At 39.0% G+C, this 21,532-nt stretch overlaps 1 protein-coding gene across 2 annotated transcripts in view; it reads right to left on the minus strand.

Annotated features, from left to right (window-relative positions):
* MYLK (myosin light chain kinase) overlaps positions 1-21,532 on the minus strand; it is a 196,544-nt gene that overhangs the window by 115,643 nt on the left and 59,369 nt on the right. For both annotated transcript variants that reach the window (XM_041408484.1, XM_041408494.1), the window contains exons 3-4: positions 3,390-3,597; positions 1,492-1,540 (exon numbers count right to left, since the gene is read on the minus strand). In XM_041408484.1, coding sequence (XP_041264418.1) covers positions 1,492-1,540; positions 3,390-3,597 — 257 coding nt within the window. The remainder of the gene's footprint in view (positions 1-1,491; positions 1,541-3,389; positions 3,598-21,532) is intronic.

Raw genomic sequence — 21,532 nt, forward strand, 5'->3', positions numbered from 1 at the left:
AACAGAGATCGCATCACCTCAGTCCAAGGTGCTGCCAAGACATGGTGGCTCCCATATGGGCAGCTCCAGGTTTCTAAGCAAGAGATTATACCATAATGAAAGGATTTACATGGGCAGGAGGACCAGAAAAAGTATTGAGAGAAGGGTGACTGTAACATGCTAACAAGAAAATCACTTTATCATATAATTAAATATCTGATAACTTTTAATGTCATCTCCCTCATACTACCACTAAAGAACATAAATGCGTACTAAAGTCTTTTAATAACCATCTTTAGGTGGTGAGTCTATATTTACATATCTATACACATAACAAATGAAAAGAAAATCAACTACTAGCTGGCCTGCAGCTTTATGGCTGGTTCCTAGACAGGAACAAATGAAAATGTGTAATGTTGTTATTCTTCTCCCTTCTCTTAGCATAGAATTATTAATACTGAATAGGGGGAAAACACAGGAGCACAAAAAGTGAGGACTCTAGCTCTATGCAATACAATGGATTAGGATAGTGAAGTCTGAGTATACAACAAAACCCAACAGTATACAACAGCAACCTGAACTGTCCTTTCTTGTTTTGATTATTTATCCTGTGTGTATGTCTCTAGGTAATTTGCAATACAGAATTCATCATGTAAAATCATGCATCCTGATTACTCAGTTTTACTTACCATTTTCAGTGTTGTAATCTGTTAATTTTAAAATTAAAAAAATAAACAATTTTCATATTAATGATGAAATTAAATGCTCCAGTTTTAACTATCAGTATTTTAATCACCAACATAATCAGAATATGTGTTTTTGCCTACATTTAGTGACTCAGTGCCAGAGATACAAGTCAGAGAAAATTCTGCTTAAATTCAAACTATTTATAAAGAAATTAATTCAGCAGTTGGAAGAATTAGGCCTGAGGCTTTCAAAACAGTGACATTCACATAATTGTAAATGCTTACTGAAGTGCAGAAAGTACAAGTAGGCTTTTATGTGCCAGCTTAGATCACCCATCAACTGTTCCCAGTAAAGTTACTCAAACCAGAACAATTCTTTCTTCTGGACTACAGTTTACCCACTGTGTTGCTTGGAAATATTTAAATTCTGTGTGTGAGAATGCTGATTCCAGCTGCTTTTATTTCTTACTGATGACTCTTAAAGCAGTATTTGCTCTGGCTTTAAAAAGAGACTGTCAGCTCTTGGAAGTTGTGGAGAAAGATTCTTGAATATCAGAGAGCAGAGAAGAGGGTGCAAAATTACAGCAGAGGAGGGTGCAATATTTAGTCATCAGCAGGATGTTCTGTTTTCAGCCACATTAACTCCTCAGTCAGTAGCTGTGCATCCTTCTGACTGCCTCAACAACTCTGCTTAGCCAGCAGCACTCACAGTACCTACTCTGCTTGGGGTAAGTGGTGACTTTTAGAAAGAGTAATTTTACTTGTTTTCCTACCAAAATATACTTAAGTGTCTGTTAAACAATATCCAAGCCAGGAGACTGCTTACCCAGAGGTTTTGGCACTGGATGGCAGGCTGTATTTCATCAAGGAGTTTCCTGTAAGCATAGGACAGAAAGGCAGGAAGTCGAAAGTTTTGTCAATTGCTTTATTACTAATTATCAATTAGTTTATCACTAATTATCAATTTTTATCACTAATTATCCAAGTCTTGTCAATTATCACTAATTTTGGAATTAGTGATAATAAAGACTACGCAAAATATGCATTTCTCACTAATTATCAATTTGTTTATCACTAATTATCAATTTTTTATCACTAATTATCAAAGTCTTGTCAATTATCACTGCTTTTGGAATTAGTGATAATAAAGACTACGCAAAATATGCATTTCTCCTGGTCAGAAACATAAAAGAGGAATGCAACACCTGCAGTTTAAGGTTATGTCATCTTTAATTCAAAGTTAACCTCTCCAACTTCAACACCAAGCTTTAGCAGAGCTGCTGTCTAACGCCCAGCCTTAGTTGTAACAATGCTGAAGATTATTCATGAAAAAATACTTTTCTGAATTAAACACTGTCGAATTTCTACAGTGCACCAGTACTTCAGATTAAGATAGCATGAGGTTTTCAGACTGTGAGAAGTCTTTACGTGGCTGGGTTTTCATTCCTGTGCCAGCCCGAAGCACCCTTGCTGCGGATGCCACAGGAGCTGGTCCTCGCTGCCGAGGCAGGAGGGAGATGCCGCGGGAGCCCAGCGCCATCTGCTGCACACAGAGCCCGGCCCGGGAAAACCGGAGCCGCAGCAGCAAGCACACAGCTCTGGGGCTGTGAAAAAACACCCGTTCTAGAGCCTAAGGAGAGCCCACATCACTGTCAGACAGGACAGCCATGCAGATGGAAAGAGTACATCATGTTTCGGTCACTCGCTTTTCAAGCGTCAGGCAGCCCCACGTGGTTATCTTTGCTGAGAACAGAAAACAAAAAAAAAAAAGCCCAAAACCCCCCTGTGCTTTGCTATCTTGATGGATAAAGGGATTTTAGAACATATAATTCCTTAAACTCTGAGAAATTCAGTCTTTAGGTACTGCCCCAAAGTTGTTTTGAACTGCAGCAAAAACCAGGTCAGAAAAACCTATATGAAAACGACTTTTAAAAAATCCTCCACCTCCATGTAAATTGTAATTCATAAAGTGGTCCCAGCTTAAAACAAGGGGAAAAATAAATACTTCACATAATTTTTACAACGGAAGGCAGTAGCAATCATGTCAGATTTATGCATGTTTCAGTATGTACTCTGAGTACAATGAGTTTTTGACACTGAATACACCCAAATACTGACAGTTTCAGGACTGCTCCAGATTTTTTTCCTTTTCTTCAAGACTTCAAGACAAAGTTGTGACCTGACAGGTTTTGACATTCAACAGGTCTCTGATATGACCAAATTGCAAGAGGAGAAGCAGTACAATTGATTTCAATCCTTCCCTGGCTTTGTGTCACTCTTTAAATTTTAAATTTGGCTGTTTGCAACTATCTAATATGCAGATGTGCTCTTAAAAATTCCTGGGTTTGATCCTGGCTGTTTCCTGTCTGACATTGAGCATGCAATTACAACCAGGCATGCAGCTTCGCAGTTTTTGTCCTGAGTGGACATTTTCCATGAAGTGTAATTTTCCATGAAAATTACAAAGTTTAGAACAAAGTCTTTAAAGCTAAGGCTTTTGTTACCTGCACATCATCACTCACACCTGAAACAGAACTCACACTTTATCTAATTGTAGACCTGTAGCTCCCTGCACAATGTCTTAACCTGTGAAATGCAGTAAACGAACCTTACTCTTGCATCAATGAGAAGGCATGTGTTGTGTTTTAACCAGACTGTTTAGCACACCTTGCTCTTTTACTTAAAACTATAATCACCAAAACAACAGTATAAGAATCTTCTGACCTTCCACTGTCAGTTCCACGGTCACTTGACGAACCCCACCATCATTGGCAGCCTCACAGGTGTATTTGCCACCATCACCTTCCTGCACACCTTTGATGACCAAGCTGAACACGCCTCGGATGCTGCGGTCCACGACATAATGGTCTCCCTCTGGGACAGGATGGCCATTCCTGTACCATGTGATCTGTGGCTCAGGGTAGCCTCTGACCTGGCAAGATGTGAGAAAGAGTGGAGAAAGAAGGTCAACTTAACAGATGATGATATCAGGAAGAAATGTTGGACATTTAGCAATGCAGTGGAAAGTTCTTGACACATATTCTTTAATATGTCTGTTAAAGACATACTCTTTGCAAGCCAAATGGCAGAAGATAATGAAATGAAAAAAACTCCTGGATAAGCCAAACTTAAAATCATAAGACTAGTCAGGCAGATAGATACTCATGCAGAAAAATTTCCTACTAGAACAGTTTCTCTGAAAAAACACAGTGAGAGTGCCAATGAAAATTCCTGATGAAAAATCCTGACACCTGGGTCCCCACTGCTCAGAAACTCAAAAAAAAGGGCAGTAATGCTACTACACCTCAGAGTATGCAAGAGTGCAAGGCTGTTGGACCAAATACTTCTAGCATGGTTGCCAAGGATTGGGCTTATAATGTACATCTGTACTCAGACATCTAGTTTTCAAGTGTGCTGAGACATAGTAGCTCCTGACAATATACAGGCAAAAATGCAGACAACATACCAAATTCTGTCTTGATCCTTAGAAGTAGAAGATAAGGAGCTGTAATTTGAGAAAGCCTCATTAAGAGTCATTCTCATGTTACGGCAGGAGAGGACTATAAGCACCTACATATAGTCACACAAACATACAGGTCAACTTAAAGAGACTCCTGGTTTACCCAAATGTTCAGCAAAATGAACCAGTCCTGTTCTCATTACATGACAACCATACTGGTATATCCCTGCCTCCTATGGCATTAATGATACCTTCAGATTTACAGGCAGATCCTCAGCTGGTGAGAGCTGAGTTATTGATTTGAAATGGGGCTCTTGAAACTCGATGAGGATGTGTGACTTTCTTCTGCAAAAAAAATGGGAAAGGCAGACATACACCAGTTTTCACCTAAAAAAAAATTAGGCAAAGGTTCTTCCTCTGCTTTGTGAGAAATGCCATCCTCCTTGAGGGTCACTTCAGAATGTGTTGACAGTCAGCACGCTTGCCAAGTCATCATAACAACTCCTGATTGCAGTACTCCTTTCCTATCCCCGCTCTGATATGTCAGCTCTCCATCTCCTGACTCTTTGATCCTTTGCCTACAAGCCATGAAGTAACTGAGTGAATCAAGATGAGCTGGAATGAGTAATAGTCATGGCTGTATTTGCTCGCTGGGAAAGAAGCAATTTTGCCTTCTGAACTACATATCAAAATTTGGCAACTGAGCAGGAAGTCCCTTCAACCTCCAGGTGGGCAAAATATTGATGATCTGTCTTGAAGTGAAGAAGGCTTGGTTGTGGTTTGGGAAAATTCCTCCCAGCATTCCCCTCTCAGTTTCAAATTCTCATTTCAGCTCTGCTTTCTCTGACTGCACAGCACTCACTTTGCAAATTACAATTTTTAGCCAACCAATCTTACCCATTCTTAGGCACTCTTCTTTAAAAACATTTAATTTTTAATGCAGCCCCACCTCACTCCAGCTGGGTTTCTCATCTGCTGCAGCTGTCAGAATTTATCTCTTTCCTTTACATCTTGGGATATCAGTTCAGACAAATTAATTTTTTCAGTGATGCGGTGACCTCTTCTCCCTGGCACTACTTACTCAGTATTTAAGGACATTAACATTTGCCACAAGCTGAATGTGCTGAAAAAAACTTTCCACTTCTGCAATAATTTCTCAAATTCTTTTTAAGTCTATCTTTAAGTAGGCAAAAGCCATGTTCCATGAATTGTGGGATCCTGCACAATGGGGAGCTGATTTCTGTTTAAAAATGTCACAGCATTTTTCTAAAGCTCTTTGTGGTCATGTCTTTTTCCAGTGCCTTCTGATAAACAGCAGTTCCTTCTCGTCCCAGACTCCTCACCCTACTCTAGCATATTGATTTAGTGCTTTCTCAGAGCACAGGCTCCAAGGAATATCTTTCTCAGCACATTTCAATTTCAGAAAAAGGGAGCTGTGTAGCAGCAATATGAGATTGTTACAATACTCTAACTCCAGGTAGTTGATAATGTGCTCACTGTCACAGAAAGTGACTTGCACCAAATAACTGTTTCTTACTATTAACTTGTCAATGCCCTCATACCTTTCCATTCTAGATTAAGAAGCCAGCAGAGAGGTTAAGTGATTTACCCAAAACCAGAGAGTATATTAGAATGGAGTTATTAGTTCTCATTTTTGCTTCACTAGATATTAAGATCAATTTAAAATATTTGAAGCCAAATTGTTTTCACACTGATCTATCAAGTATCTACAGTACAGAAAAATGGAAGAGTAGCACTTCAATTGATGTGAAGACAGAAGTACCTTTTCAGTGGTTCTGTCTTCACATCACAGCCTCTTTACTAGCATTAGTCTAGCCACATCTGTTTACAGCTGCTGAGATTCTGGCCTGCAAAAGAAAGTCATCAACTACACATCACCTAATATATTTACTGTTTTTTTCCAGTTCATAGTCGTTTCTTCTGGTGATTTCATGGATTTTCATGGAATTCTTCAGCCCAGCTCCAAAGGCCTTAAGCATTAACCTTCCAGCACTTGTACCAGGGAACAATTGGGGTCAAAACAATGGGAAATACCCGTCTTCCTTTTCAATTTTGTTTTACAATATTCTTAAGTCCCTCTTGGACCACACAAGGCAATTTTTAGCTGACCCTTCAAGCTCTGGTAGATCATTATGTATGTACTTCTAGTATCACATGGCTGAGGCTACATTAAGTATTTTTCCATTTCTTCTCTGTCTTTGTTTTATACTTGCTCTGTCTGTATTAATGTGTTCATCCACATCTCTACACTGAGGAAATGCCACACCAAAAGCTACAAACACAGACTATCAGCATTCCATTTCCTTTCAAAAGGTTGAGTCATTCCCTTCGCAAAGTATGACTTTTTTTTTTCTTGAATTTTTTGTCAAAATGAAATAATGGGAAAGCAGAAGTTTACAGAATTGCTCTGTTGCAAGGATTTATTTCAGGTTTGGGTTTGGAATGTGTTTCAAACTGAGCCAGCCCTCTCTGAAATACATGGTCATGCCATAAAAGTGTCAGGGACCCTTAAACAAATCGCTGGTTACCAGATTTTGATCCTCATGGATCAATTCCAGAACTGCAGCAGGTTTTATATTCCTCCAAACCTTTCCAGAGCTCACTAAAAACATCTGCCTTGAATAAATCCACAGCAAAGAGAAATTTATCTGCTTATTTAATGCCCAGCAGCAGCATGCTATAACCCTTATTTACAACTTGGTCTGTGTGAGTATTGGCAGTCCCAGCAAGGCTGCAGCTTCTCTTTACCTGCTCTACAATAACAAGTGGAAACTTGACAGCAAGCAGCAAATAACCATTGTATTAGCACAAACAGGAGTTTTGAGTTTTTGTCTGGACCCTTCAAGTGCTTAGACCCTTCCTGGAAAAGCTTGGTAGGGCAAAACAGTGCATAAATAGCAAGGGGAAACAGCTGAGATAGAACCTGTGAGGTGTGAAACTCCAAGAGTTCAGGTTATTCCACATCTGGGTCTGAGAGAATGCTGTTGAAAAGGGATGGTGCTAGCTTCCCAAAGGAAAAGAAAAAATACAACAAATCCATGGAAGCTGTACACTAAAGGCACATTATTTGTAAGGCCACATAATTAGAAAATGTGGCCTTACAAACTATTCCACATTGTCACAAACTGAAAGGCAGTCAGTGACCACCAAAACCAAACAGAATTTAGTGATTCTTTTTCTTGTTCAAAGGCACAGGAAACATTATCTAAAACTTGGTCTCTATCTCTGCTCCATAAAAGAGCTGTTTATGTATCAATATGTTAATTTCAGAAAAATATAGGTTTGCCTACTTAAATATAGTTGCAGTAGCAGTTTAAGGCAGTGGGATGCACTCTTTTGGCCTATGCTTTTAACTTCAAATTTCAAACTGCTGCTGGCTCCAGTGAGGTCGACAATGAACACAAACCCACAGCACCCAAAAAGAAGCAGCCATAAGTTACAATAAACCAAAGTGGAAGTGTGAAGCATTGGTGGGGTGTGTACTGTTACTGAATATTTTTCAGTTTGACAGTAACACCTAAAGACTATTAGAAATTATGGCAAACATTACATGACATATTCCAGCATCACATCCATTGTACTGGCTGAGGTGTTCAGTGCTTGATGTTAAGGACTAGATAAATGTCCCATTTTGCAGTTTAAGGTCACACAAGTACTGAGATCAGGAAGAGGACAGCTGTCAACACGATTTATTGGCTTGCAAAATGTCCCTGGATTACATCATATATAGACAAGCACATCAGAAATTGCACTAAGACTGGCAATGTTACAACTCTTAAGAACTTGCTATTCAAAATAACTCCCTTCGTAGAGATGATTTCATATACTGAAGTATTAATTCACTAAAGACTAAAATTCCTCTCAAGAGACAATCCTGCTCCCATGAAATCAGAATTTTAAAACATCCAAATTCTGTCAGCACACAGTGTTCAGTTGTGCTGGTATTTCTGTAGACTACCTTTGCCTTAATTCCCCAAAGTCCAGAATTAAGACCTACATGTGTATAGCTCTCAACCATTGAATGAAAGAATCAGTTTTATTTGGGAGATTCAATACATCTAAAGAAAACAGATTTTGAATATACATTTGAAAGAGAGCTATGTTTTCTATTCACATGCATGTAGTGTAGTTAGCACATTCACAGTTAGACTGTAATGTCTGGAAGCAGTAAAACAACACAAAACCAAAGTGTGGATGACCTGGGTAACAAGCCATAAATGAAGAATGGCAGTAATGAGAAATGCTAAATGTTTTCTAATGCATATAGGTACCTGCAATGCAGAAGAGAATAAATTATTTTCCTCATCCACAGTGGACTGGGCAAGCAAAAAAAATTAGCCAGTGGGTTGGTAGATGATGTCTGTCAGCAGTCACCTCTTTTAAAGGAACAGCAGGTGTTTTGCTAATTTGGCTGCCTGCCTATCTTAGCATCAATGAATGCCAGAAACTGAGGAAAGCTTGAGAAGGTTTTGTAGCCTATTCTCTGTTCCATGCCCATCTTCAGGAGGAAACCTGTAATTTCTGGGATCTACATCTCAGAAAAGGCATAGCGATCAGAGCTGCAAAGGAATAAAATGAGGATAGCCTCAGCCAGAGTTGTCAGATGCTACCACTGAGCTCCCAAACATGTGCTTTTGGCAGATCCTTAGAAGTCACCATAAGGCAAAGTCAAGGAAGATGTGGAAAACTACTCAGAATGTCTGACAAAGCCTGACCTTTATTGTGCTGCCTGCAAACCTGGCAGAGCAAATACTCATTTCTAGCAGGGACTAAACTGCTTGCACTTTTTGCAAAACCTAGAGTAATAAGCCATCAGATTGTACCAAGAAAGCAGCAGAAGAAACACCATTAAATAGCATGACACATTTTGCAAGTGTAATTATAATCAAAAAAGTAAAGATGCAGGAAAAAAATAACACACACTTGAAATGTGATAGAGATTGGATAGTGTGCCTTTTCCACTATCTAGGTATCAGCAAAAATAGAATATTATTGCCTTTACTGCAAATTACATATTAGATAGGCTCATTTGAAGGTCACATGGTTGAAGGCTCTCATGCAGCCCCAAGAGATTCAATCCACACAGAGCAGCTGCTCTGTGGATGTGGCTCATCCTAGGTCCTACAAAAAAAGAGGTGTTTCCCATAGTCATCAGAGGGCCAGAGCCCTCTGATTTACTTGAATCAAGAACCAATGGTTTTTGACCTTGGACTTTGATCAAAAGACTTGTTAAGGGACCTTAGCAGAGGATGTTACACCATAAAATATATTCTGTCCATGTAGACAGAGCTGTGTTTCTCTCAAACTTAGAGAAAAAAAGCTGCTTCTTGTTTTAATATTTCATACTGCTGTGAACTCTTAATTTCAGTCTTAGAAAAGAAGTACTATAAAACTGTTGAGACTACGACATGAATGTTGTAACTACAGCCCAACTAATAGGAGCTATATTTTGATTTAGATTTAATTTTTACTGTTAGTGCAGGTGGGAAACATGGTTCTGGCCAGTGCAGCTCTTTTTAAGTCTTGTAACAAAGCTGTTAGGCTCAAGCTACAGTTTGCTTTAACAAATGAACAGCAGATGTTCTTGATAAAGGAAAGTGGACATGATACATTGTTAAGCTCCTTCTGAGACTTTAAACACACACAAACCATATCTCAACAATAGTTTATCCCTTTTAAAAGCTTGCTTCAGGGACAGAGAACTTGCCTGGCAAGGTTAAACATGAAAATGTTAAATATTTGGAGACTTAGCTATGACTTTGCAAACAAAGCGAAAAACCTCCCTCTTCTGCAGAACAGTCTAGAATCCACAGTTGTGTCATTAAAGCAAAAATGGAATACAGAGTAGGAGCAAACATGCCCACTTCAAAGCATTACCTACTGTACATACAAGAAAAAACAATGGTCTTTCTGTAAACCTAGGACATGTTTTATTTTTCTACTTTGCACTCACTAGTGCCAAATGGAATTTGATACTTTATAGTCCAAGCACCAAACACAAGATCTTTCTGCAGATGGCATCCCAAAAATTTCAGTTTTGACTCTTGAAAAGTACTTCTGCATAGTCTGTTTATTCAGTATCACACTATTCAGCCCCTTTCTGCAAATTGCAAAGGTGCTGAACACTACACATACTACCACAGGTCTTTAGGGGAATCGGTTTTTATGGTGCTCAGCAGGGAAGAATTTATGACCTATCCATGGAAGACATGGTCTGCTAACTGAAAAGCAGACAGCAGCTGCACATAATTTCTTCTTCAATCTTCTACATTTGATCTTTTTTTTTCTTTCTTTTTTTTTTTTTTTTTTTTTTGTAAAATTCAGAGTCAAGAGCTCCCAGAGGTGCACAGAGTATTGGCTTTATGCTCAATCACCAGAGTATAACTGTTTGAAAGAAGCTTTGCTATCCCAGTCCATTTGTGTTATATGTTTTTCTGAAGGACTCAAGTGGAATTTCAGAGTAGCACTGGGTGTCAAGCTGCCTTGAGTTTATCCAAGTTCAAACACCAGTCCCAATTTATGCAGCTCTTAAGAGAATGTTCAAGCCCTATTTAAGTCTTTTGGAATTAATCACGTGTACAGGTGCTTTTCCTAAATCAGATTTTATTTCATTTAAATTTAGCTGTACTGCTTTAAAGCAATAATGTAACAGGAGTGTTTATACAAACACAAAATAACCTGAAACATCAGTCAGCTGAAATACAGAATTCTGCCATGATGGATTCTACCCTTTCCTGTACAGAGGGCATAAGGGAGCACACTGTATAGTGGAACATGTCTGTGGAGCTGGGATGTCAATCAGCAACTGAATCAGGGGCTGTAAACCTCTGCTACACTAATGGGGGCATTTTCATACAGCTGTTGCTGTCTCAGACTGGCAGGGCTTTTCTGATGCAGCTTTCATAAATCATTCTGCCAGCAACAACATCTGCCTTTTTACTCTTCCCACATTGTAGCCAGCTGACCTGTAGCAATTAGGTGTGTCATGAGAGTTTTATGCAAACCACCCATAGAGTTCACCTGGGCCTTTTTTTCTGTAAGTACAACTTTTCTGAATTTAATGTGGGATTATAGGTAGACTGAATCTCTGTCCGTCTTTGTATCTTTTTAATATTTGTATTTAGTCATTGTCTGATTTTTCCCATTTTTAAAAAGCATTCCTCTGGCTGCCAATTCAAAAGCAGATGCCATAAAGCTTGGATAAAGTCTAGGAGAAAGCTTGGGCTATTTCCTCCAATGCCACCCAGATGCTGTCCTGGCACACAAAGATGACAAGGTCCAAGAAAGTAAAATTCTGACATTTTGTCAAAGTAGGAGTGTGGAGGAAACTGAGTTATATAAAACTGAAGATAATTCCAGTCTAAAATAAGTAGTGGTAGCTGTCACTTGGGAAAGTGTAATTTTGACTTTACAACTGAGGATCTGAGACAGGGAGACACTCAGACTTTGCCAAACTCACACTTAAAGGAACTTAGATTTCAATAGTTAGTACCATCAGATGAAATAATCTGACCATATTTCTTCCTTGCCAACAAATCTGCTACTGGAGGAATCAATGCCAAGTCTGAAGATGAAGAACAGAGGGGCCACTGCTCTTAGATGAACAATGACTGAATGTGCTTGTATTCAGACACCAAAGTGCACAGTATTGAGTGAACACTGAAGAGATCCAGACAGAGTAAGTCCAGAGCCTTGTCAATGAAATAAAAACCACACAAAATAGTGTTACAAATAAGAGAAGTAAAGCCACCACCACAGGAAAATGTGAGCAACATGATAAGAAATGACTCTGCCAGCTCTCAATAACTTCAGTACTGCCACACAGTATGGGCCAAAAAGATTCCAAAGGTAAGGGCAAGTACTAGAGCTCTCAACACAACAGTGAAGATAAACTTTGCAGCCCTCTCGAGTGCAACTCTCATCAATTTTAATGAAAGTTTTCCCTGGTTCTAACTCTCTCCTTAGAGAAGAAAAGAAAAGGCAAACTGCAAGGACAAAGCTTTCTTCCCATGGTCCAACTTTTAAAAAGTGTTAGATTTTATGAGGTGCTGAATAGCTTAAAATGCTAAAAAAATGCAAATAAATAGCTGACCTCTTGTGCATGGTAAAGGGTCATTTAGGATTATGCAGTACAAATATAAGGGAGTTCAAAGGGAAGAACTGTATATGTGGAATGCAAATAGGGCTCTTGCTAATTTCTCCACATAGCCCAGTAAGTCCCTAAAATTTTGTCTCTTTCCCCATCCTTCTCCTAGTTTCCCTCTTTGGTGATTCTGAGTCAATATGTCTATCAAACATTACTAGATGAAGCAGCTGCTTTATGTCAGTAGCAGTGAATTTAGGAGCATGTCAGAAGTTTCCTGATAGAGCTGGTGTTCATTTCAGAGCAGAAGCAATCTTTGCTACAGGAAACAAGATTTTGAGGAATCAGACCAGTTTTGAAAAGCTGTCGGAACAGAAGTGGTTCATTAATTTCCCGTTCATCAGGACAGCCTGATTTGTGGTGTTTGACACTACTTTTGTTCATAAATTTTATATGGCAGCACTAGAAGAAAGACTGAGACATAAAACAGTTTAACACAATAAAAATAAAAGGTTGGGAAATTTTCTCCCTTTTTTCTGAAAAGCTGAACTTTTAGGACTTGAAGATTTTTACTTTCAATTGTCAATCCTTCATTCAGTAATAATTCAGAAAGGTGGATAATGATTGTTTAGACAAAACAGAAGCAGGAGGAAGCTCCCTGAGCAAGTACAGGATGAAATGAACATCAATATTTTGCTCTGTCATTAGCAAAATGTGTCTGTGTCCCCACTTAGAAGGAGAACTGTAAACATTTAGCTGTTTTATCTCACAGAACTGATCACAGAATCCAGATGCTTTAAGCCACAGCCTGAGACTGGGATATCATCAGGTCAAAAGACTGCTAATACCACAGGAAAGCAGCACAATCAAACAGCATCAATAATTTTCATAACAACAATTTCTTCATAACTGCAATACCTGGGGTTGGAATTGGCAGTCACTCTTTGAAGATGACAATTCACCCTCTTTTCTTTCACAAGAGAATGTTCATAATTTATTGCAATAAAACTTAAAAAAATATTTCTCCATTGCATATTATTTTTGGAAGACTGAAAGGTTTTATATTTTTTTTGGTTTTGTTTTTTTGGTTTTTTGTTTGTTTGTTTGCATTTTTACTTACTGGTATAAAGTTTCTGTCTTAATAGGGCAAGAATTTATCTCATATGTCACTGAATACTAGTGCCCCTAGGTTCTGTAGGAGCTATGCCACTGACCAAACGAGCTTCATACTTTCCTAGTTTGGGGATGCTGTTCTTAGCATGCTATCAACAGATAAGGAATCCCGACAAATTTACAGGAGTGCACACTGTATGCATGACCTGTTATGGAAAATTATTGAGGAAAAATTGCTTTCTTTCTGTGCCCAAAACACGCAGCCACTGGATAATATGTTTGGAACCATGAAATTTGCAATTAAGGGCAGCAGTCCACTTCTGAAGTGAAAGGTGGTAACAAATACTATGTGTTTTAAATGAACATGCCCATACTTTATCAGTTTCCAAGCAGACCAGATTTTATTTCCTGCAATTTCGGAGTCTGGCCATGGCCACAGAAAATGCTGAAACTGGATTTTGTTGCTGGGTTGCCTGCACAGTTAATGACTGTCTGCTGATAGTGACAAAGACTGCTGCAAAAGGCTGTGCTCTGGAGAAGCTATAAAAATTCTCCTCAGTTATGAGTTCTGCTTTGTTAGTGCTTCTTGGTAGGGCTGAGAAAGCACAGGGCATGAAGTGTCAGTTGTTAGAAACTTCACTAAAAAGTGATGTGCTTATGAAGAGATATAAAATGCAATGTTGGATATTGAAGATGTGAACACATCAGACAGCCTAAAAAACTGGCGTTTCCCATTGCACCATTTATTCCATCATGTGCAACTTACTGCTATGCCATCAATAATTAGGACTTCTGTGCAAAGTCCTGTGGAAAAACATCAACTGCTCATTAGAAACTGTCAGTGATTCTTTTACCCTGTAATAATCCGTGAAATTGATAAGACTTTCTAACTTCACACATACCCTTTTAATAACATCTTAGCAGAGGTAACTCAGTACAATGCATAAATGGCGGTGTTTAGAATAAAAATAAAAACCAGCGGCTGAGCAACAACAGTTTAAAAGAAAAAAACCTCAAACTACTAACTGAAATACTAAGTATAAATTTGTGTAACCATAAATTTCTAGTTCAACAATTCAGGATAAATATTTATAGATATGATGAGTTTAAGAGAAAGCTTGTGGGCTCACCTCTCCTTTCTAATGCTTTTTCTCAAAACTAAAATTGCTGTGATCTTGGTAAGAGAAACACATGTGCATTCAAAAGTAGATGTTTAGGTTGTGGAAAAAGAGCTTACTCTGCATATGCTTTCAATAGAACTCCACTTAACTGCAGTTGCTCCATTCCTACTGAGAGGTCTGAACAAATCCAACATCGTGTTTTCCCTTAAACCTGTGGGTATGCAATAGTCTCCCAAGCAGACAAATCTTCTGTTCATTTGCATATCCCAACAAACCAGCTTTGAGTCAAGGCTCTGGAGACCCAGTTCTGGCATTGTCAATCTGAATCCAACAGCAGACACTTAGATGTTTGCACACATTGCACATCTTAATTTCCTTTTCCAAAATCAGAAGTTATTTATCTCCCAAATGCATGGGTTCATGTCTAGGATACTGGATGGGAATTGAACGTCTGGAAGACAGACATTCAGCTCTGAATCCAGGCACGTATCTCAGTGTTTCCGTGTCATCTTGCACAAGACAATAAATCTCACCATGCCTTGGTACCCCACATCAGTGTCAAGGGGGTAACAACGATTATTTCCTCTATGTTGTTTTGGCTAGAAAGACCATCAGAGAAGGATCCAGCTCTACTCTGGCCTTTGTATGTGTTAAATACTACAGACAAATGCTAGGATTCCAGTTGAATGAGGCTGTTTAAGTGGTACCATGAAATAAGCAGAAATCAATACCATTTGCAATAGTTCTTTAATGTGTACTTCCAAGATTTTATCATAATTTTTCTTCCAGTGCTTTGGCTTTTAGCATAACTTTGTTTTGAAATATTTATATTTGCCTCCCTGCAGAGACAAACTGCTGAGTTATTCTTTTACAGAGGAACACCACAATTTATATAGACAAAAAACCAAACTTAAGTATATTGAACTCTTGTTCCAGAGAGTTCACAGAACAGAAAAATTCTTTATTCACTGTTTGCCAGTATGGGAGTGTGACATAAATGAGTTAGATTTGAGATACAAGTTAGATTTCATACTGCCATGTGTGTGCAGGTGCTTTTATAAACCTTTTCCAAAACAGTGTGCATTGCATTAATATTCTAAGCTTTGCAAAAGCAACTTAAATAATACATGCACCATAAATAAAGGCTTGCTTGTGTATTATGGGACATACTGAAGGAATGGCAAACTCTCAAGCCACACAGTTATGATTTGACTCTACCACGCAGCTGGAGGAAAATTACCATTCTCATTCAATGTGAGTTGAGAGAGCACAGAGCTGGATGAAGTAAGTTCAGTGTGCCATTGCCAACAGGCAAATAACCATGAGCAAAATTATTTAATTTGTCAGTCTTTGCCTCTCCCTTTTCTTTGGGCTCCATGTGCAGACTGTTGTCATCTTTAAATGAAAAGCTGCACTTGGAATGCAGTAAGACTTTTAATTAGTGTTTTAGTAGGCTCAGCTGTTGTATTTATAATTAATAGTATATTCCATAGAGTAACATTTACCATAGTATTTTTAAAAGATGCAGAAAAGCAGGGAAAACTCAGAAAACGATAAAATAACTTATTTTTCCATTTTGCCTCATTCTTCAAATGAACTACAAAGGTTTCCATCTAAGCAATAAAAAAATTGCAAAGCTGACTTTGAATTTGTAGCAGTTTTGGCCACGGCATTTTCAGAAGACAAAGATTGCTTTGTTCTGTTTGACTACAGGTTTGTAACAATACACTGACTTACAGAGAATAAAACTGTCTTCACCATCAGAAAGCCTAGAATTTTAATTTTTTAAAAGAAAAATTCTGAGGCTTTCAGTCTCACTCTGTTTATTCCCAAAACTCCTCAGAAAAAGAAAGGTGTAAGACCTCTACAATCTCACTGCAACATATTCTTAATGTGGGATGGCTAGCCTAGAGGCCAGGTTACTAACTTTTGAGTCAAACATGATTTAACTCCTGATCTATAGCCTACTTGTTAGGTTCCCTAGAAGAATAAAGTGAACATATTTAGGCAGGTAATTCAAAGCCCTTGTATTGGACTAGTCACCCAAGGGACAACCAGTCAGTGGAACGCCTTGATTTTCTGACTCCAACCAGTGCAGAGCTTTGACATGTAACCTCTAACCCCAATAGGAGAAGCGGTGGCTCCCTCAGCAAGCACTAGCCCAACACCTCAACATCACTCCCATTCCAAAGATTATTTCTACAACACAAGAGAAGAACACAGAGATGTGCATTCACATGGGATGCTGAATTATGAACTGGGATGATTTTTGACTTAAGAATCATGATCAAGGCAGGTTTGTCCCCAGACACTAAACAATGAACTCTGAAAGCTTAGGTAGAAAAATGGATGCTGTTTCAGGCCCCTGCTGGAGATCCAGTAACCTCTAGTGACAAGATAATGTCTTACAGACTGAAAGTTAAAAACTGAACTGGAAACCTACAGAGGAACAATCTGGCATCACCTACTTTTGCTCCTGACTGTATCGTCCTTTGGGACCCTGACCCTGGTTTACAGTTTGCTATGTCTGGGCACATCAGAGCCCTGTTAGAGCACATGGCAGTGCCTGCTGGAGCAGAGCCTGAAGGACTGAGGCCAGTGCAGGGCTGTGGCCAGCTGGTGATGGCAGAGCCCATGCACGGCTCCCCTCGGCTCCTGGCTCACACTCTGGGGAGCAGCCAGCCCTTGCTGTTCCCTGTCAGACAGACAGGTTTCTCCCCCTCATGAATGGGTTGAATTTACAGCAATGTAATTTTCTGTTCAGCATGCATTTAGATACTGGGGAGTCCAAATTTTACATGGAAAAATATTATTTTGTCTGGTTTTGCCCATACTATATCCATGAGTGAACAGAGCCAAGTAACATGTCAAAAGCAGAAATTTTTAGCTTTGGAGTCGAGGTGCTAGAGTGAGCATGGACTGAGCAAAACCACAATGAGTAATGATGTGTTTTGATTATCAACCTTCTCCACATGTGGCCTTCTGCAGATTCTGAATGCATAATGCCTGCTGTCTATTAATGAATACTCTCTTTTCTCACAAGGGCAAAGCAGAATTATATTAAAAAGTGTGACCTGGAGTAATTTGGTGCAAATTCTCAAGGACCCATTTACAGACAGTCAAAAGCATACTTTGCTATTTTATGTAGGTTCTCATTGCTACATATGGCACTGAACCCTTCCCTGACCTTTCTGGTTTCATCAGCCAGATGCAGGCAAGGAGCTTGACATTCAAACCTTGTTTATGATGGCAGAAAGCAAATATATTATTAATTAGCCAAATGCACATCTGATGATAAACACTCTGTCCTACCTTTAGGGTGAACTAGAAAAATAAAATGTAAAGCTTTCCAGTTAGAGACCTATTTCAGGGAAAAAAAAAAAATCAACCAAAATATTTCCCCCGCCTTTTCATACCTCTCACACCACTCTAGGCTGTGGCAGCACACGGAAAAGAAAGTCAGCTATTCTTAGTTCTGTTACAGTTACTAGATATTTTTTAACTTTCAAACTTAATATGGGTGTGATAAGAGTCAAAGGCACAATTCCCTAAAAATCAAGTTTAAAACATCATAATGCTAAGTTGCAGTCATGTTTCATGTACTACTAAGAACGTTTATTTAAATAAGAAAGCACAATGCTACATGATGAGTTTTATTGCCAGTGGAATCAACCACAACAAAGCCTTATGCGCTGACCCAGAGGAACAAGGGAGACTAGTCTGGAAAAGATGATGCTATTTTCCAAATTAAAAGCAGAACTGAAGAACTTAATGAGACATTGTTGAAATCTGAGAGATTCATGATTAAGCATCATGGGACACAAAACCCAAGAAGAATTATAATGACTGGTTCTACTCTGACCTACATGGATTCAGTCTCTGGCCATATCTGTATTCAGCTATTTAGGATATGCTGATCAGCTGTTTTTCTCTTTGGAAATAGCTAGATTTGAGCTACTTCTTTTTCAGATACAAGCATATTATCAACCCTAAACAGCTGACTTTATGATTAGTCATGGCATTTAGTCCATCCTTATTTTTCTAAAAGACTGAACCTCTTTTACACAACTATATGAATATTTTATGTCTCCTTTTCCTCAGCAAATTTGTCAATACATAATTCAGGATTTGGGTGTTTTTTGTTTGTTTGGTTGGGGTTTTTTTGTTTTTGTTTTTTTAATGACTATAGAAAAATAGCAAGTCCAGAAATCCCTGCTAATGAAGTAAATTTTCTCAAAATCAACCCTAGGGACATCCCTATGGATAAATTCATATATGGACACTCTTTTCCTCTTCAGCTGACACAAAGCCATGCTTTCAAACAACACACTACAGTAGTGGGTGGTCACAAAAAAACCCCCAAAACCTAAAATAAACTTGTCAGAGTCAACAGTTTGTTTGTTCCATCAAAGCAAACTGGGGGCAGGTAGATGCAATGAAATCATACAGACTTTTCCTGTCAGCTTTGTAATGTGATTTTAATTGCTTCCACCTAAAAATACAAAATAGAAATACATTAAAGAAAAAGTAAAGAAAGAAAGAAATAAAGAAAGTGGTGACCAAGAGCAGCACAAGTATGTGGTCTGACTTCAGCTAAAACAACAGTGGTTTGAGTAGATGCTACAAAAAACAATACAAGATTCTCTTTAATTCCATAGGTACATTAGTTGTAGTGTTTTAAAAAACTCCCATTATTATTACCATCACAGTTATTATAAATTTTTTTTATATTTCTTTATTTACAGCAGTTCCTACCACAACAATCAAAAATACAGAGCCAATCTTTCTGGCACTGCATGGAGCAGAACTCCTGCCACCAGCTGGTGGTAGATAAGCAATTAAAGTGGGAAAGGAGACAGAAAGCAAATAGAAAAATAAATGTGATGGGATCAAACAGCACATTTCTTCCACAGTTTGGAGGTGGTGGGTTATTGAATACACGCTCAATTATACAAAATAACAAAACCAACCCTGAGAAAAGACAACTCAGAACAGAGATATAAATGTATGTTCAGTGTTCCCCAGTCATGGCCTCTTTCCTGTGTAGAAATTTTGTCTGGGTGGAATTTGAGGATATTCAGCATTGTCTAGGATTTCTGAACATCTGGCAGATTGAAAAAAAAAAAAACTCTGCAAAAAGTCTGACCAAACTTTGCTGCCAAATATCCAGAAATATTGGCTGTGGCCTCAGCACATGCACAGATCAGTTGCAGGGGACAGTGTTTCAAGTCCAGCACTATCGAGCATCATCACATGCTCTGCACACAGATTACAGAAGGAATGCTTAAATAACTTCTACTAGGAAAATCCTGAGTATAGCTATGATGGCCACTGGTGACAGAGAGACAGATGTGCAGAGACAGAGTTGGAGCTCATGGACCACCATTCCTGCCTAAAACCTAGAAATTTCTTGAGCAATTTTTCTAAAGGATGTATCATTTGTGAGGCAAGGAAAATGGGCATCAACACATGGGTGCTTGTGTCAGTTGATGACAGGAAGTGTGTTTGAATAATTCTGGGTGTAGGTGACACTGTGTGGGGAAGTCCTTTTGACTGAATCCCACCTTAATCACTTCCCAGCAGAGCAGCCACTTCCACTTTGGCCTCGTGTAAAGCTGACACTGTTTCCATATGCCAATATGGGGTTATAGAGTAAAATAAACCCAAATAAAACCATGCATGCATTACTCATGAGAACATGCCTGTGGTAAGTGAATATGATGGGAGGTCGATTACACCAAGGAAGAAGACACAGCAGTAGAAGAGCCAAACAGAAAACAGCATGCAATAAGCTGCTCACAGCCACCCTTTGTGTTTATTTTTGTGTTTGTGTTGTTTGTTTTTTTTTTTTTCTTTCAGCTGTCTATACCTCAATGTCTGCCTAACACAAAATGTCTAAGTAACTTCTGAATGCACCACTTTTTCCCCAGGAATGCTCCAGTGGTATGTGGAAAGGAGGATCAAATAAAATCCACAGTCAAGTTGAGAACTTTTTCAATTCTTTTCCCTTCAAAACATGCCTCAGTGTTTCATATCAGGTTTCTGGGAGTAGCACAGTATCACAGATCAGCACAAGTCTTCTCACAGCACTCACTGCCATCAGACAACTGTCTCCCATGAAAACATGGGTCTCTCCTGAATTTCTTCCCTTATAAGGCTCAGAACAGGCATCCCTTCAGAAAGAGCAGATCCAAAGCCACTGGCAGCTCCACACATTGAGCTGCCCAGTACATTTTGTAACAGCAAACATCTCAGGCCAACAGCAAAGGATGTTGGTGCCATGTCATCATCCTCTGTCATTACATGGGCTCCTCTCAGATCCTGCCATCTGAAATCCAGGCATGTGGTGTAATTAAGCATTCTTCTGGAGTGCCAGCTGACTGAGGGTTGGAAATGGACACACACTGCTGCCTTGAGACCAAATCTAAGGGAACATACCAAAGGTTTTGCCATGCGTAGCTCATGCTATACATGTAAAACATGCCACAGAGAAAAAAACAGGTTAAAATTAGTTTTGACCTTAGTGGGTAGTTGAAAGAATTTATACTGTGGGAGTGTTTAATACAGTCTTCATTCTTGTAGAGCTTCCCTACTCTCCACCTCTTAACACACTGCAAAAATGGGACTCCTCTCTATCCCAGAATAGATGGCAGGATCACTGCTGATCTTCCTATTGACTTTTGTTTCTTACTGCCTGATCCCAACTCATTTCCTCAGGTCTGTTTTTCCAAACAGTACCTGTGCAACCACCAGCAGCAAAAGCAACTGTAAGTCATTGGACTTAACTGATCCAAAAGATGCAACAGCAGGGTGGTAGAAGAATAGCCAGAAAGCACTGGGGGCAGGATTTGACATTGACCTGGCTTGCCTTAAAATTTACCATCCAGCTCCCTTACCTGGAAGGTGATGGAAGGGGAAGGGCAGAACAGTAACTACTCAATGGGCACCAAACTGTATTTGGTACCCCAACACCTACTCAAACCACGAGCTCCCTGGGATTAAAATACAAGACTAGATTTAGTAGTTTGACATTTTGGTTCTGGAAATGGGCCATGTATATGGCCCACAT

Source organism: Onychostruthus taczanowskii, unplaced genomic scaffold (assembly GCF_017590055.1).
Source record: "Onychostruthus taczanowskii isolate IOZ18803 unplaced genomic scaffold, ASM1759005v1 scaffold10, whole genome shotgun sequence".
Lineage (NCBI taxonomy): Eukaryota > Metazoa > Chordata > Aves > Passeriformes > Passeridae > Onychostruthus > Onychostruthus taczanowskii.